General features: G+C 46.7%; 1 protein-coding gene across 2 annotated transcripts; it reads right to left on the bottom strand.

The window, feature by feature from the left end:
• Nucleotides 6782-14186, bottom strand: LOC8057591 (protein indeterminate-domain 5, chloroplastic). Of its 2 annotated transcripts, none has more exons than XM_002446898.2 (4): nucleotides 13893-14186; nucleotides 12966-13320; nucleotides 10997-11396; nucleotides 6782-8552 (listed from the first exon to the last, which is right to left on the bottom strand). In XM_002446898.2, exons 2-4 carry the CDS (start codon nucleotides 13168-13170, stop codon nucleotides 7358-7360), a joined length of 1800 nt encoding a protein of 599 aa, XP_002446943.1. In that variant the 5' UTR covers nucleotides 13171-13320; nucleotides 13893-14186; the 3' UTR covers nucleotides 6782-7357. The 2 variants fall into 2 exon arrangements, with proteins under 2 accessions (XP_002446943.1, XP_021318855.1); XM_021463180.1 differs by lacking the exon at nucleotides 13893-14186 and adding an exon at nucleotides 13409-13838.

The raw sequence follows: 16458 nt of genomic DNA, 5'->3' as shown, positions 1-16458 counted from the left end.
CACCACCTTCACAGAAGAAACGAACCTTCGCGTCGCAAACGCTGTGCCTCCTCCGGTGTCGTGGGCACGGAGGAGAGCAACGCCGAGCGGTGGAAAACTCAAAAGCGCCATGACGCCCTACGCAGCTGCCGCGCTGCCGGGTCCGGGGGACACACAGGCGCGGACGGACGAGGGCGAGGCGGTTGAGGCCCAAGAAGTGGACGTTAGCGACACCAAGAACGCGCTTGAAACCCCCGCGATCAGGAGTGGGCCGCGCAGCCCACGGGCTTGGAGGTCGCTGCGATGTGATGCGATACGATGCCAGCAACCAAACCAAAGGCCCCGCATCCACCAAAGCCGGTGGCCGTGCGCTGCTGCTCCCTGCTTCCTCGTTCGTGGAGGTGGACCTCGGAACAGGAGCGTGAATGTGATGGCACGGCAAGTCGGCAACTGTGCCTGCGCGGTGCGTGGAATCTCCGTGGAAACGTCAGATTTTTGCCCAGTCAATACTGTTTCAATACCCGGCGTTCACTCTGCTCCCCGGGAGGCCAATACTGTCATCGTCACCATCGACTGGGGCCGGGCCGCCGGGGGAGGCCAGGCCACTGTCGATCTTGTGCATGAACCGGCTGCAGCAAGGGCAGGCAGCTAGCTGTTTGCTGATTGCAAAATCGCTGTACCCGGCCCCCTCTCTCTCTCTCTATTCACGAGATTCAACACCAAGCACGTACCAACTGCAAACACGAAAACCGTACGAGTCCGTGCCACGTTGTGACTTGTGACTTCTGAACCTCACCACAGTCCACACAGCTCTGGGCTAGCCGCCCTGATCTCCGAATCTACCACGGGGTAAAAAAAAAAAAGAAGCATGCCGAAACACCGATCAGCTAGCTACGTACGTACGTACGTGCGCACGCACGCTCGCTCGCGTGCGGCGTGCCACGTACGCCAAGGGGAGTCAGGGACACACTGCAGGGCAACAGCTACAGCCGCGTACGTACACATGATTGCGACCGAAAAGCTGTAGCTAGGCTCCAAATGCACGCATCAAGAGGAGCGCGGGCACGGCGTGCAATCAGCATCAGGCCAGGCGGCACAGGCAGCCCAGCATCGTGACATTCGCAATCGCATCGCCGTCGCGTGCTGCATAGGATTCTTCGCTCGCGCTCGCGCTCGCGCGGAAACCAAACGATGCGCCCGTGACCTTGGGCGACATGATGCTTGCCTGCATGCGCCCCGCCCCCGCGGGCGAAGGTTCTTCACCGGACATGCCAAACGCGCCGCGACGACGCTACAAACAAAACCCCGGCATCGCGTCCCAACTAACCCTTCACGCCTAAACAAAATCGCCCCGATTCGCTGCGCGCCTAATCTTGTACTCCCTCCTAATTAACAATAATTATTCTACTCTGTCTAGTCTAGCCTACTAGTTTAGCGTACGCCGCAGCACCGTGTTGGTCCGGTCATGACACAGTATACGAGTAATAGTAGTATATAGATCCCGCACCGTACATATATACGTGTCAGGCTTGCACTGTGTCCTTGCTTTGCAAGGAGACCGCTGATCATCGGGGAGCAGGAGTTCCCAGGATGGTTAACCTTTGCAGCAAGCATCCCGTGTGGTGTGCTGCATCTGCATCTGCATCAGCATCAGCAGCATCTGCGTCGTCGATCTCCCCTCCCCACGTTTTTGCGACAGTCGGAGCGATTAGTAAATGCAGAGATTCTCCAGGTCTCGGAGCCCGGCCGGCCAATTAAAAAGGAAGGAAGAGCGCTGCTGATAAAAAGCGTCAGAGTTATCTTGCTCAGCTCACGTGCGGACATTGGTCAGATCCTCCTCATGGCTGGTTGCTACCTTGTTCAATTCTAAATCGAGCTGGATAGACAGACACACACACACACATATATAGAGATGATTTTGTTTATTTTTTTGGCGCAGTACATTGCTCTGCGCGTCTCTGTAACAGCGGTCACGTGGGGGCAATACTAATTAATCTCTATCAGATGCCGCTAAAGTATCAAACAGTACAGGTGGCCTAGGTTGATTTTACCAAAATTCGTGCATATATGTAAATCTTTAGGGCAGTATTGCATCGACTAGTAAGTAGCTCTCCAACCTCTCTGATGTGAACGTACTGCTAGTCCACTAACTATGAGATCTTCCTTGACGACTACTACTAGCTGTAGCTGCTTTAATTTTAGGCATTCACAAACCCATGCATGCATGCATGCTCTGTCCCTGCAGCTTCCATCCGCCCTCCAATAATTCTCACCTTTTTGCTTGGCTTTCCAGGGAACAATTGTACTTGTGACCAATCTATCTTTTTCTTGACGCTCAATCTCATCATCATCATCATCATCATCGATCGTCAGATCACGGACAGCACACGAGACAAAAGTGAAGGCTAGCAGCTGATCGCGGGCGGGCGCATCAGCATCATGCTTTGCATGCTCTGGCCCGGCCGCGCGCGGCCCTGCCTGCTTTTCCCCTTTCCTCCCAAGAATCATTGGAAAATCGGATATCGCAGCCGCTTTTGCGGGCGAGATCGCGAGAGCTACTAGTGGCCTTTTACGGCCGGCAGCTGTCCCTGTCGGCCATGGCTGTTGGCCTCGCCGCCGTCGCCGTCAACGCAACGCTGCAGCAGGCAGGTACGGACGACTTCATTCCGACAATAATTCTCTTTCAGTAACCACCGCGCGCGGCCGCCAAGAGGAGAGCCAAAATCTTCCACAAAATGCGTGGCTGCCACACAGGGAGCCACGGTCAAACCGCGAATCTAGCAGTTAGGCCCAAACATTCCGTTCCTGAGTCGTCCTGCCTCGATTGAGAGTTGTATGTACCAACCACCATACAGTATGACCAAACCACGCCCTAGCTCTTGTCTTCCCCTCCGCCGCAAAATTTTCTTCTCGATCCTAGCTACTATTCCGAGTCCTGTATAGACATCCCTCCAAGGGTGTTTGATTTTGGAGGTGTTAAAGTTTAACATGTGCTATAGTATTTTTATTTTATTTAACAGTTATGTCCAATTATGGATAAATTAGACTCAAAAGATTTGTCTGTAAATTATTATCTAGTTGTGTTTTTAGTGTCGTAAATAATATATATTTAATACTCGATTGTGAAGTAAATTAAAAATAAAACTGGGGCAACCAAACAGGGCATAATAAGCTCCATTTGGCACAACTCTCCAACAGTTCAGTAAAAGCTGTTTGAAGCTGTTTTTTTTTTACCAAACAAGTTAAAATAAAACACCTCCTTAGGTGGAGCTTCTTGAAACCTGCTCAGGGTGGGAGCTGGATGAGCTAAAAATCGTCATAAAGCTGCTGCTACTAGAATAGACGATACATCCATTCAGCGAGCAGCTGTCACCAAGGCTCCAACTCTCTTGTTCACTATGAAAAGTTGTTTTTACCAATTTTTGTTTTTCTAAAACAACTTCAACTACATCAGTGGAGCTACTTGTGGAGTTGAAGAAAAAAACTGTTCCTGGTTCTTGCTTACAACTCCGTAAACAAAAAAAAAATCTAATTCTTTGATCAATCAAAGAATTAGATTTTTTTTTTGTTTACGGAGTTGTAAGCAAGAACCAGGATTGATCCTTGGAACTGAAATCCATTCTAATAAATCTCAAAAGAGAAATTCATTCTAATAATAACAATTTAGGCACAAATCAATGAAGCTAATATAACCACATGCAAAATATACTTGTATACTGTTGTTGGCCACATGAGAAGATAATTATGTGCCGCATTCTGTTGCAGGGGAGCGAATCGAAGAAGGTGTTATAAGTTACAAAGCAGAAATATAGAATGATGAGGATCTATAAATCTATTTATATCTCTCGCACCATGAATTTAAGACATACTTATATCTAAATTTTAAAAAGTTTTAGAATGTCTAATTCCAAGCCAAAAATAGCTCAGTCCATAAAGCACATTTCAGTTCCTCCCAAATGAAAACATCCAAACGGGTCCTAAATGATATGCATGCAGTACTCCTGCCAAATTATTTGGTAAGAAGAAAGGAATTTTTTTTGAAGGGGATCTAGACGGGTTTACACCCCTATAACATATTTACTAAAAAAAACATCAGCAAAGAAACGACTTTCTATCGATGGCCAAAGAATTAGTTTTGGTTTCAAACTGCAAATCGAGACTGAAGGTGATATGAGACCTTTAGTCCCAGTTTGTAATAGAAATTGGGACTAATTTCACCTTTTAGTCTCGGTTGTAACATTTACCAAGACGTGTTAGTGCAGGAGGCTTTAGTCTCGGTTTGAGGTACGAGCCCAGACTAAAGGTGTGACTTTTAATCTCGGTTAACCTAGACTAATGGTACCTTTAGTCTGAGTTTGTGTCTTAAACCTAGACTAAAGGTGCCTCGAGAGTGAATTTAAAAGGAAAGCATATCTTGTCTATACATTAGATGTGTGGTGGGAGTTGAGATCGCAACACGTGTAAGACTGAAGTGAGAGGTCTTAAGTTCGAATCTCCACTAGTTGCACTTCTTTTTTACCCAATAAGCATATCTAGGAACCGGGACTAAAAAATGGAGACTTTTAGTTCCAATTGTGTAATTCTGTTTCCAAAACCGGGACTAATGGGCGTTGGGAACCAAGACTAGTGCCTATTTCTCTACTAGTGAAAGGTCCAATAGTTTACAGAGGAAATTATATGGAGTGTGCAGATGTATTTATTACTAGTGTCAAAGTAAACCGAATTATTCAGACAAATGTTTCATTCAATATGGATTCAATAATATATAGAATATCTGAATTAATATTTTCAGTCGAGAATGATTGATATATATACTGATGAGAAGGATGCAATGATTTGGGCGGCCCATACCGTGGTGTGGCGCCTGAGGGTCTGTTTAGATTGGAGATGAAAATTTTTTGGGTGTCACATCGAATGTGTCGGAAGGATGTCGGGAGGGGTTTTTAGATACTAATAAAAAAACAAATTACATAGCTCGTTAGGAAACTGAAAGATAAATCTATTAAGTATAATTAATCTGTCATTAGCACATGTGGGTTACTGTAGCACTTAAGGCTAATCATGGAGTAACTAGGCTTAAAAGATTCGTCTCGCGATTTTCAACCAAACTGTGTAATTAGTTTATTTTTTATGTACATTTAATGTTCTATGCATGTGTCCAAAGATTCGATGGGATGGATGAAAAAATTTTGGAGAGAGAACTAAACAGGGCCTGAGCTAGACCGGCGTGCATGCACGAGACGATCGAAAGCTACATCCTATCGCTCGCTCTCTGTCGAACGTAGAGAGACAGCACGACCAAGCAGTAGCAAGCTCGAGCTTAGCGAGAAGCTAAGCCGCAGCACGATGTGCTGTGCATATAGGTCAAGCGCTATAGACAGTCATGGGCAGCAGGAAGGCATCTTTTGCCCTAGAGATCAGCTCGTGCTGTCCTTCATCAAAGTGGCCAATCAGTTAGAGCAAGTATCATATGTTCGTTAAAAAAAACTCAAGTATCATATGTGCAGTAAATTTAATAGGAGTTCCACTTGTCGTGCAACAACACAATGTAGCGTGAAGTAGTACAAAACGTATGAGAGTATAAAATGAACCTTAGCTACGCCACCCACCCCCTTCTAAACTAGTTAGACAACAAATTTATTTATCTCTGTTAGGGTTTGTCTTATCTTTGTTTGGGTTTGTCTACCCAGGGTTGTTTAGTTCTTCATGGAATGAAAAATATAAAATGTCAACTATTTTGCAATGATGAAATACAAAATGATATTTTTTTAAAGTTATGTTTAGTTTCATGCAAAATGAAGAATTTATTACTCTCATTATGGCCTCTTCAGACTTTTTCGAGCTTTTTAGCCTCTTGATGCCAAAATCCAAAATGGAGAGTGACAACTATTTTGCCAAAAAAATTTACATGTTGTTTAGTTCAATTGTGTAAAATAATGAACTAAAACCCAAAATTTTTTAGGATCAAAGGAGAACTAAACAACCCCCCCCCATAGTATCCGGGTGGAAATCTTTCTCTCCACCGCACCCATTTTTTTCCCCTTTCTTCTCCTAAATGGCTTGCATGGAAGAGAAAAAGAGTAAGATTCTTCTCTCCACGCCTCCAAATTCCGGTTACCATCAACTTATGCTCGATTTACATTTTTTACACCACTTGTACTACAGGGTCAATGATTATTTTGGTATAATTTCTAAGTATAGTTGGTGTAACTTAGAATAATGAATATTTCTCCTAATTCTCGCAACACCTTAAAGTAGCACTCCTCCAAAACACCATAACATTTTTTTATAATTAATATGTTCATAAAATTCGGGTGAATGACCTTTTTCACCCATGTATACTATATCAATACTAGGAAAAGAACTCCATCCTAAAATAGCCGCAAGTGCATAGTCAGAACAACACTTATTTTGACATGGATTTAGAATTATTTATAAGGTCTAAAAGATTTGACTTTGTTAAAACGAAATTGATTTTTTTCAGACCCTAAACGCTATCTTGATAACAATCCTCCTGGCTGAAAATATATGAAATACTAGCTAGGTGTACACATGCATGGTTTTATGATCTTCAAACAGAAAGTGAGTGAAGTAGTGTTTTCTCTCACAACAAATCAGCATTAGCCCGCCAAATTTTAATGAAGTGTACTTTTTAGCGAAGAAACAATATTTTCTCTCAAAACAAATCAACATCAGTATCAGCCAAATTTCAATGAAGCGAGGTGGACTTCAGACTAATAAATAAGAAAACATGGCAACATATCGTTGACTGCAGAAAGAACACTTGACTATAGTATATATATGCATCCACAGGAAAACAGCATGAATTTGAGCTAGCATAATTAATGGCATTGTAAGGGGAATATTGTTTTGCTACAAGAGAAAAGGAAATAAAAAATAGCAGGAGAGGGAATGGTGCTAATTAAGCTGCAAATCACACGCCCCCATTAAGCTAGCTACAAACATCCTTATTGGTTCTATGACCAGAAACTATACTTAATCCAACAAAGATTATCCAACTACAAGGAAGGGAAAACCAACAAGAACAAGACCAGCATGAACACCAACCCCCACCACGAGCAAAGGGGTCATCACATGCGTCCAACTCGCACTCTAGCTTACTCCATTAGTCAAAGAAGACGCCTTTCTCTCTCACCCAAGGTCCCTTCGGATGATGAAAGCTAGCTAGCTAGCTTGCTTTATCCCTTGCATGAACTCACTCATGCGACTCAGTTGCTAACTTGCATTTGTTTGCCGCTACGCTATATAACGACGACCTTACTCCTCTCATTGCATCTGCTTGTTGATCAAGTCTCTGGCTTACTGTGCGCGAACTTATGTCTTGTCTAAGCTCGATCGATGGCCGCCGATGGGTCGGTCATGGCATCCTGCCACCGTTGAAGGACGAGGCCGACTTCATCTCGGCCTCCAGGGAGCTCATATCGCTGCTGCTCTGGTGGTCTCCTCCTCCTCCTCTCGGCGTCGATATCCCGCGCACGATGCCGCCTCCGCCGACGCCAAGGAAGTCCCGTGTCATGTCTCCGCCACCCTGCCCGAACTTCACCTCGTGCTCCGCCATGTTGCACAGCTGCCTGGGGTCAAACATCCCCGCGCTGACGGCGCCGTTGCCGCCGCCGAACATTCCTCCGCCGCCGACGCCACCTCCAGCGAGCGAGTTCATCAGGTCGTTCAGGTTCGCGTCGCTCTGTTCCATGTGCGGCGTCGCCGGCCGCACGTGAGGGGAAGAAGAGCCCACGAAGCCTCGGAACATGGATGCCGCGCCGCCGTTGGTGCTCGAGGTCGCGCCCATCTGCGCCGCCTTCTGCAGCAGAGCGGTCGCCGACATCTGCGGCAGCATGGAGGCTTGATCACTGTAGAGCCCCGGCGGTGGAACTTGATCTCCACCACCAACGAAGTTGCCGCCAAAAATCCCCGCCGCCGATACCTCCGAGCCCCCGCCGCCACCGCCTCCACCTGCCCCGCCACTGAACTGGTCGTTGTTCATGAGCCCCTGGCTTGCATGCTCGTGACTGGACCCCGAGCTGTTGCCATTGTTAGCAAAGAAACCCAGGTTGAAGAGGCTGGGGCCTGAGGCGCCAGGGCCCCCAGCACCGTTGCCTTGGAGGTCGGGGAGCTGCATGAGCCCATGGAAAGGCTTGTTGGCCTGCAGGTACGAGTGCGGCCCATTGCCCGCGTCGTCCCCAAAGTCCTGCCCGACCGATGCCCCCGCGTTGAGGAAGAAGGACGCCGACGACGGCGGAGCCTGCGGCGAGCGGAAGGCGGACGCACCGTTGGGCGACAGGAGGTGGTCGAGGCGCGCGGCGATGCTGCTGCCGCCGCCGCCGGCCGCGGCGCCGAGTCGGAGGAGCTCCGGGGACGGGTGGTGGTGGTGGCCGTCCTGGAGAGTGGAGGTGAGGTGGGAGCCCACCTGCGAGAGGCTGAGCGCCATGTTGCCCGCGTTGGTGGCGCCGTAGAGGTGGCTGGTGAGGCTGCTGAGGCTCGTCGGCGGCAGCCGCGCGCTTTCCTGCGCCAGGGCATCGCAGAACGCCCGGTGCGTGATGAAGCTGTCCCTCCTGCATGCATGGACCAACGATATGATATCATTCACGCATGCTTGCATTGCTGTGTAGAGTAGTGTAGCTAGGTCAGAGCTCAGAGAAGGGAAGCAGACAATCGCATGAGCCCGAGACGGCGCAGTGAAAATGTACAGTAAAAGGTTTCGTAGGAAAAACTGCAGGCAGACGCATGCATGCATGGCCAAATGTCACGCTGCAGACGGCGCAGGCATCGAGGAACAGCGGCATCTCGGGTTTCTGATGGACATGTGAACGCCGCTGCAACTGGATGCATGCATGCTGATGCTGTGCCACTGAATGTTGTGTTTGTAACATGGATCTGAACGGTAGTGATCCATTTTTTTTCCCCTGCAGGCTCTGCAAATTTCCTTTTTTGTGGATAAAGAGTCCGCAGTATGTGATGTGTGCAATCAGGAGTTTATTTCACTTTCCTAATGGTGCTAGAGACTAGTATTACCTGAAACATTACGTGGTTTGTCTTGTCTGACAGCATTGGTCAAAGGTGTTTGGTAACCATGCATGGACGCATGCAGACATCAAAAGCAGCAGGCTAGCCTCACCACAAAGCTAGCTCAAGATCCCAGAAACCCATGTCAATCAATAATGGAGAAAGAAAAGGTGAGATGCGCTGCCAGGTTCGCACTAGTAGGAAGCTTGAGACGAGGAAAAGGCAGCGAGACATAGGCATCAGAACTGTCATGCATCTACTCCTACACGAACACACACACACACCAAGGAGATCAGAAAACTTTGTGGGGCTGGTAAGCTCACTTCCCAAGGGACCAAGACACAGTCACACACACCGTGATTTTTTTTTCCTTGCAATCCTTCAACAACGCACTAAATGGATCTAATAGTAGGCCCTAATCAAGATTACTGTTTGACAACAAAACGTGTGGAATCTATGGATTTAGTGTGAGCAAACAGTGGAAGAGAAGGGCTTCTTCAATAGAGCAACTCAAGCGGCCATTAATGCAACTCCTGTTGATGCAACTCAGTAGTACTATATATGCTTACTGCCTATTGGAGAATTTTTGCCATACCCATGAAAGAGAGTAGTGAGAATGCCCACGCCACTTTGGGACATGTTTAACACCGCCAGCGCCAAGAAATGTGAACAGTGGCTCAAAGTTACACCTACTAGGTGATGCATGCGTGACTAGGGCATACTGTGAGGAGGCCAGGCCATGGCAAATGTGTCCATGAAAAGGGGTGGACCTGGCCTGGCTCATTGGCACGGCCAACGAACGGCCCTGCCTGCCACATCTAGACAGCGGCCAACTCACATGAGAACAAGCTAGGCTTACATGGCAGCCAAGTGATGCAGTCCTTGCAACTTAATTGACTGCTCCTGACAGGATGGACCAGTAAAAATGTGGGTCTACAGGGTCAGTAACAACATAGGCCTTGTTTAGTTTGCAAAAATTTTCAAGATTCCCCGTCACATCGAATCTTTGGTCGCATGCATGGAGCATTAAATATAAATGAAAATAAAAACTAATTGCACAGTTTACCTGTAATTTGTGAGATGAATCTTTTGAGCTTAGTTACTCCGTGATTGGATAATGTTTGTCAAATAAAAACAAAATGCTACAGTACCCAAAAACGAAAAATTTTGCCAACTAAAGGAGGCCATAGACTCATGCATATCTGTGTAAACATGATGGGTAACACTGACGAATCAGTTCAGCCGTTCAGGGGAAGAAAAGAAAAAGATAGATAAATACTAGTGACTGTGACGAGTGTTTGGCGAGACAGACTTGAGGGAGTTTGCTGGTTCCTGCTTCCCTAGGAAGGGTAGTCGGGAAAGGGAAGCATCATCACCAAAGGCCAAAAGGCTCAAAAAAGAAGCCATTTCTGCATTCACGTGCAAGCAGTCCTCCCAGCTGAGCTCGCTCGCTCGGCCTGGCTAGCTAGCTAGCTATTCCTCTCTCTCCTCCCCACGGCGGATCTATCTTCGTTCGTCTTTCTAGCTCATCATCAGGCAGGCCAGCTGAGCTGCTGAGCAGTGAGCACCAAAACTATACAGGCGCCATGTCGCCGCAAGCCCAAACAAAACCCTAACCCTAAAGAACGAAGGCCAGCCAAACCATGGAACTTTCCTAATACTTTACTCGCTCACCGAATCCAAGGGGTAGCCATAAGCCGACAGCTACAACAGGCTCATGCAGTGCAAAACCCCATGACGATGCCATGCCTAGCTAGTTATATACACTCTTGCCATATCATGATGCAGCAATCATGAACATACTCTATATATGTACATACACACATACATACAAATGCAATGCAGCTATACCTTGCCATCTGTGTCAATAACACTGCTGATATAGACTACAGTACACTCGAGCGAAAACGAGGCGATGGGAATGCATGCGAGAAACCGGCCGGACACGGGAGCGATAAGCAGCGAGAGAGGCATATGTTGGCGGCTGCATTACCTGGAGAAGAGTGTGCCGCAGTCGCATCGGTACTCGCGGGTGCCGCAGATCTTGGAGTGCGCCTTCCAGTCCGACTGCACGGCGTAGCGCTTGGAGCACTTGTCGCACTTCCACTTCTTCTCGCCGTGCTTGCGGCAGAAGTGCTTCTTGATCCCCGTCAGGTCGCCGAGGGCGCGCGCCGGGTCGTGGTGCACGCACGTCGGCTCCGGGCACAGGTACACGCGCCGCCGCTGCGCCTGCAGCGGGTTCTTCTGCTTCAGCTTCCACGGCAGGTTGTGCCCGCGACGGTGCAGCTGCAGGTTCTGCTCCCGCTGGAACCCCTTGTTGCACACCTCGCACACGAACCGGTTCGTCGCCAGCAGCGTCTTGGGCGACAGCGCGATCACCTCAGCGTCGGGGTCTGCAAGTTCCATCGAAGAGAAATAATCAAACACAAGTCTATAGTTAGCTAATAGGAGTATCGATCTAGCTTTGCAAAAGAATCAAAGAGAGAAGAAATGGCATATATATATGATTGATCGCGAACTGATGCATGCATGATGATGGACAGGAGGGAAAATTTACTTTGAATTCCGCATCAGCGAACAGTAAAAGAATGCATTATGGATGCACAAGGAAGGATATAGATGATCGTCAGCACAACACTTGTTGTGGATTAGGAAGGAGGACAGTAGCACATGGTTTTTCTATATTGATGATTGAGTTTTACTATTAATTATTTCGAGGGAATTATTGTTCTATGCGGATGCGGGAGTCATTAATTTATTTTGCTTATATAAGTTAGCCATGCATGATTAAGAAACGATGGTGGGAGCTAGTAGCTAGTAGTACTGATGATATAGTAATTTGGGGACGGAAGATATTTGTTTTGGTTTCCGCTTTTCTCTCGGTGGGTGTGAGACTGTGAGCTGTGGCACGGTAGAGACAAGCTATGAGACGGAGGGGAATATTTTGCAAGAGATATTTTTTGGGGAAGGAGAGGAGTTTGCATGCAGGAAGAGATATAGAGAACAAAGGAATGGACATGGATTGTGTCATGGCTCCTATTTGCTTCTCATAATTGGGGGAAGAAGGAAGAACTGAGTAACAGGCTAACAGCTCATGCATGCACACACATGGAATCTTGGGATGTAAACTGATTTTGTTTTCTTCTTGAAAAATATGGAACTTCCTTAGCCTTTTTATTATTTACCAAACAAAATAAGTTGGTACGAGTTTGAATTCTTCAACCGGTTAAAACAAAAACGTGAGCCTTGCCGAGAAGAACACAAACAAGCTAAGAGCGCGGCCAGGGGGGAAAACTGGTAGTAGCGCCATGAATTGAATGAAGTCTACTGACTCCAACCTTCCATATTCTTCACCTGAATTAATTCTCACTCTCAGCTCAGGTGTGACTGTGAGGACAGCCAGAGAGCTTTAAATGAAGTATATTGATTGAACAGGTGCAAACTGGAAGGCCAAGCTCGTCTCGTCAAGTCTACTACTTGCTTTGCAGCCAAGGTAGGGAGGGGATCCACCTCGAACTAGGTAGGGAGGAAGGGAAGAGAGAGAAAAAAAAACAAGAACTTGAGAATTACTATACTTTTTTTTCATAAAATCCAGCTTCCAACAAAAACAGGCAGTAGTTTGCAGTGCACACATCGATCTGCGTTGGAAAACCAGGCAACAATTCTCTGGACTAATAACTACGCAGTGCAGACAGCAGTGATCACAAATCAAGAAACTATAACGAGAGAAACACACAGACAAGAAACCACGAAGAAATGGAAAGAGAAACCGATCGAGTGCATGTGAGAGAAGAAGATGCTCCTGCTGCCAGCATCCAACTCATAAAACTCCAATCGATCCAGACGAGCGAGCGAGATCTCTCGCAGTCGCAGCAGGCAGCAGAGACCTGACCGACCTGTATATGCAGTGTGCATGCACGACTGGAATCAGAAAGGGGGGGTACTTGGGTTGCGTGAATTACCGGGCATAGTCCTCTTCTTCTTGGGCGGTGGCTGCGGCGCCGCCGCGGTCGGCGCGCCTTGGCCGGACGCCGCAGGCACAGCGCCTGCCACGCCGGGCAGCGCCGCTGCCAGCTGCTGCTGCGGTGATATCAGCGGCTTAATCTGGTCTTGCTGGTCCCCATCCCTAACGCCAAAGAACGCCGCCGCCGATGAATTCGATGCCATCACTACCGCCGCCGCCTCCCGATTTATCCTGCAGGCACCACCAGCTCCAGCACGCCAACGACACTGCTTCTCCTTCCTGCCGGTCGCTTTGGCCCGTTGCTAGGAATAGGATTGGCGGCAGTGCTCTTCGTCCTTCCCCCTCCTTCTTCGCTGAAACAAAGCAAGAGACTTTCCAAGTGAGACCGATGACATGGCAATCAACAACGGCATATATCTCCAAGAAATTAAAGACACACACAGCATGCGAGCGACGCCGACGACCATGGGAGCGAGACGAGACAGATTTCGCTGCCTGTTCCTCCGATCCGGAGACAAATCGAGGAGCGAGGAGCCCGACAGAACCAAGGAGACAAAAACTACCGAAAGGAGAGGAGAGAAGGAGGCCCCAAAATTCCTGATGGCTAGACCTTTCTCATATGTATGTGCTTGGATTGGAATTGATCTGAAACAAGAAACAAATCGACAGGCAGCCGAGAAAAACTCCAAGGCATCGGCCGCTTAGGACTCTTCCGAGATTAACAAAAGAACAAAGTGGACAGGGAAATCCAAACAAACAGTTGCACTCAAAACAAGTAAAAAAGCAAAACAACAAAAGCTCGCAAACACCCACACCCCCGCAGACTACTCTCGTATATGATGACACAAACATACAGTGAGGCAGATATATAAATATATTTTTAACAGGAAAAAAGAATTCGAGTGAGTTTGTTTCTTCTCTGTACCTCACTCTCCCTGGTACTGCAGCTAGCTTTGCTCCTCTCCTCTTGCTTGCTATTGCTGCTACTGAGGAGAGATAGCAGTGGTGGTGGAGAGAGGAGGGGCTAAGAAGAAGGCTGTTCTCCCATTTCTCTCATTTCCTTGTCATACTTTTCCTTCTCTCTCTTCTCTTCTCTCCTGCTGCTTTCCTCTCCCACACTCTTATATGCCCCACTATAAATCAATTTCTGGAATTTCTCCTTGCGCCCCCTTCCAAAGCCTATCTGTGCACACCGGGAAAATATACAGGAGAGGGGAGTATTTTTATATACAACTCGGAGTATGAGAGAGAGAGAGAGAGGGGGGTACAGCGGATGGGAGCGGGGGGCATGCTCACGCAGGCAAAGCGGTGTCGTGAAGCGTCTGAGGATTGGGTCCACCGACTGCGTGCGTGGGGCTTACCTCTCGCCATCACACACGGGGCACACCCGCAAAAACTTTTCCCCCGGGTTGTTTTGGCTTTTTAGAAGTTTATATGGCTTGCAAGCGTGCATTTTCACAAGGTTGTTATGGTTTCTTAGATGTTTGTAGGTTGCAAGCATGCATTGACATGCGTGTGACTGTGTTTTCGTATAGTCTTGCTAATGCATCGGACAAATACTACCTAATTTCTGTTAGATCCAACAGACCTTTTTGTTAGTATTTGTTTGCACGTGTACAAATTTTGTATCTATGATGACTCACATCATTATTACTTCTAAGATGTTACCATATATCGTGTTCTACATGTGAGAGTAGTGCTAACAAGAGCTATTTTGGCGAGAGTAGCAAACATACTGAGGAAGTATATTGCGTAGACACCAAGTTATACCCTATATAGTACAAAATACGTTCTAACGATATTGTTGTCCGTTTCGAGTACACGTATAAAGTTCACTTGCTTGTGTGGCTATGATTAGCATATACCTACACTGTTGGTATATCCAACCAAATCACGCGTAGTGAGCGATGCAATTTCCTGTGTAATCATATACAAAACTTATATGCACTAATTTCCTATTTGAAATTATATATCCTACTAATAATTATGTATAAAATTCCTACCTGCTAGTTGCACAAGTGGCACAAATAAAGTGGAAAATTTTCGTTTTGTAATATTAATTGTTAGCAGTACCCACACTATTAATTATTTCTTGATGATCCAGCTAATTATTTTTTTACACTACTCTTTTTGTCAAAACAACATCTGCGTGAAGGAATTAATAATATATATGACGCTATCACTAGTTGACACTCAAGCTCTATCTATCCTCTTGTGCACATAGGATGCCCGGCCTGTTAGCTGTTTGCTTGGGCTAGGTACTACCAAAAGATATACGGGAACCGCGTGTATTAGATATCATCTAACAATGCAAAAGGATACACAAGCAATAGAAATGCAAGACGAGATGTAGGATCGATCTCAGCACATTACATCAAGTAAACTTAGTGTCCTTATTCTATCTTATTATACATTTAAATTACCTGAGAGTTGTAACTCGTATTATATATGCTAGTTTGATGCATTTGACATGCATTCCTGATGCATGACAACGACAACCACGCGCAGTTGTAACTTGTATTATTGCACAGCAGTACATAGTAGTACATTGCATGTACACGCTCATCCATCCTCCCAAGAACTAATTTTGGTAGGCCTTTTTTCTCTTTATTTCCATTTTATCGATCAAGTAGGTCATTCCATCTAATATAAGTGGCCAGTTATTAGGATGTTAAATTTTCAGCCGGGAAACTATTTTTCCTCTTCGGTTCATTTGAACCCCAACTCATCAACTACCCACTCTCATGTATATATTATATTAATTAATTAGTTGGAAAGACTGGCAAATTTGAACAGCAGACAACCATGACGTACGTACGTGTAAGAGCTGGAACAATCAATGTACAGGCTATAGGCAACAGTTTCCAGTCGAACATGGAGAAAGCCTCTTCGAAAATGTCCAAAGAAAGCCATCGATCGAGGCCAAACGTTCGCGAGGCATGCAGTGCAGTGCAGCCGTGTGACACTACTGCTACTGCTGGCCGGGAAAACGTCCGAGAAAGCCGACGTAAGCTCGGCGCTTGTCGTTGTTGGCGCGCTCGGGTCTAGCTATAGTTTCGTCATGGCCTTCAACACGCTTTGAAAAAGTTTCGCCGGTAGCTAGCGACGACGTAGTACGTCAAGATACTAAGCGTCCTGCACGTAGACGTCTTAGGTTATTGACACATGGGCATGCATATATTTTCTTTTTGTGTGGGTGCATATTACACATATATATATATATATATGCAAAATACTTTTTTTTGTGGGGGCATGTGCAAAGAAAAGAAAGTTCAGCAACCGGAAAGGAAAGGGAGAAATGGAAATCAACTTTGCTCTCAGTGGGTGTGGCAGTTTTCGACGTGTCACTGATGTGGTAGCTAGCCTTGATGAGAAGATGCGCACGTGTTGTGTGCACAGTTGACACATGTCGGACCCATACGTTATATGGACTATGCTGGCGTACGTTTTTTTTTCTGAATGAAAGTGTAGGTCGAACAACATTGTTTTGG

The sequence above is a fragment of the Sorghum bicolor genome, chromosome 6, assembly GCF_000003195.3.
Source record: "Sorghum bicolor cultivar BTx623 chromosome 6, Sorghum_bicolor_NCBIv3, whole genome shotgun sequence".
NCBI lineage: Eukaryota > Viridiplantae > Streptophyta > Magnoliopsida > Poales > Poaceae > Sorghum > Sorghum bicolor.
This window is presented reverse-complemented; position numbering and strand designations above follow the sequence as displayed.

Bases quoted from the DNA above. Each gene is read 5' to 3' on its own strand.
- LOC8057591 (XM_002446898.2), bottom strand. From the start codon at position 13,170: ATGGCATCGAATTCATCGGCGGCGGCGTTCTTTGGCGTTAGGGATGGG. The intron at 11,397-12,965 runs GTAATTCACGCA...TGGAACTTGCAG, and splicing joins GAAGAAGAGGACTATGCCCG to ACCCCGACGCTGAGGTGATC. The intron at 8,553-10,996 runs GTAATGCAGCCG...CCATGCATGCAG, and splicing joins TGCGGCACACTCTTCTCCAG to GAGGGACAGCTTCATCACGC.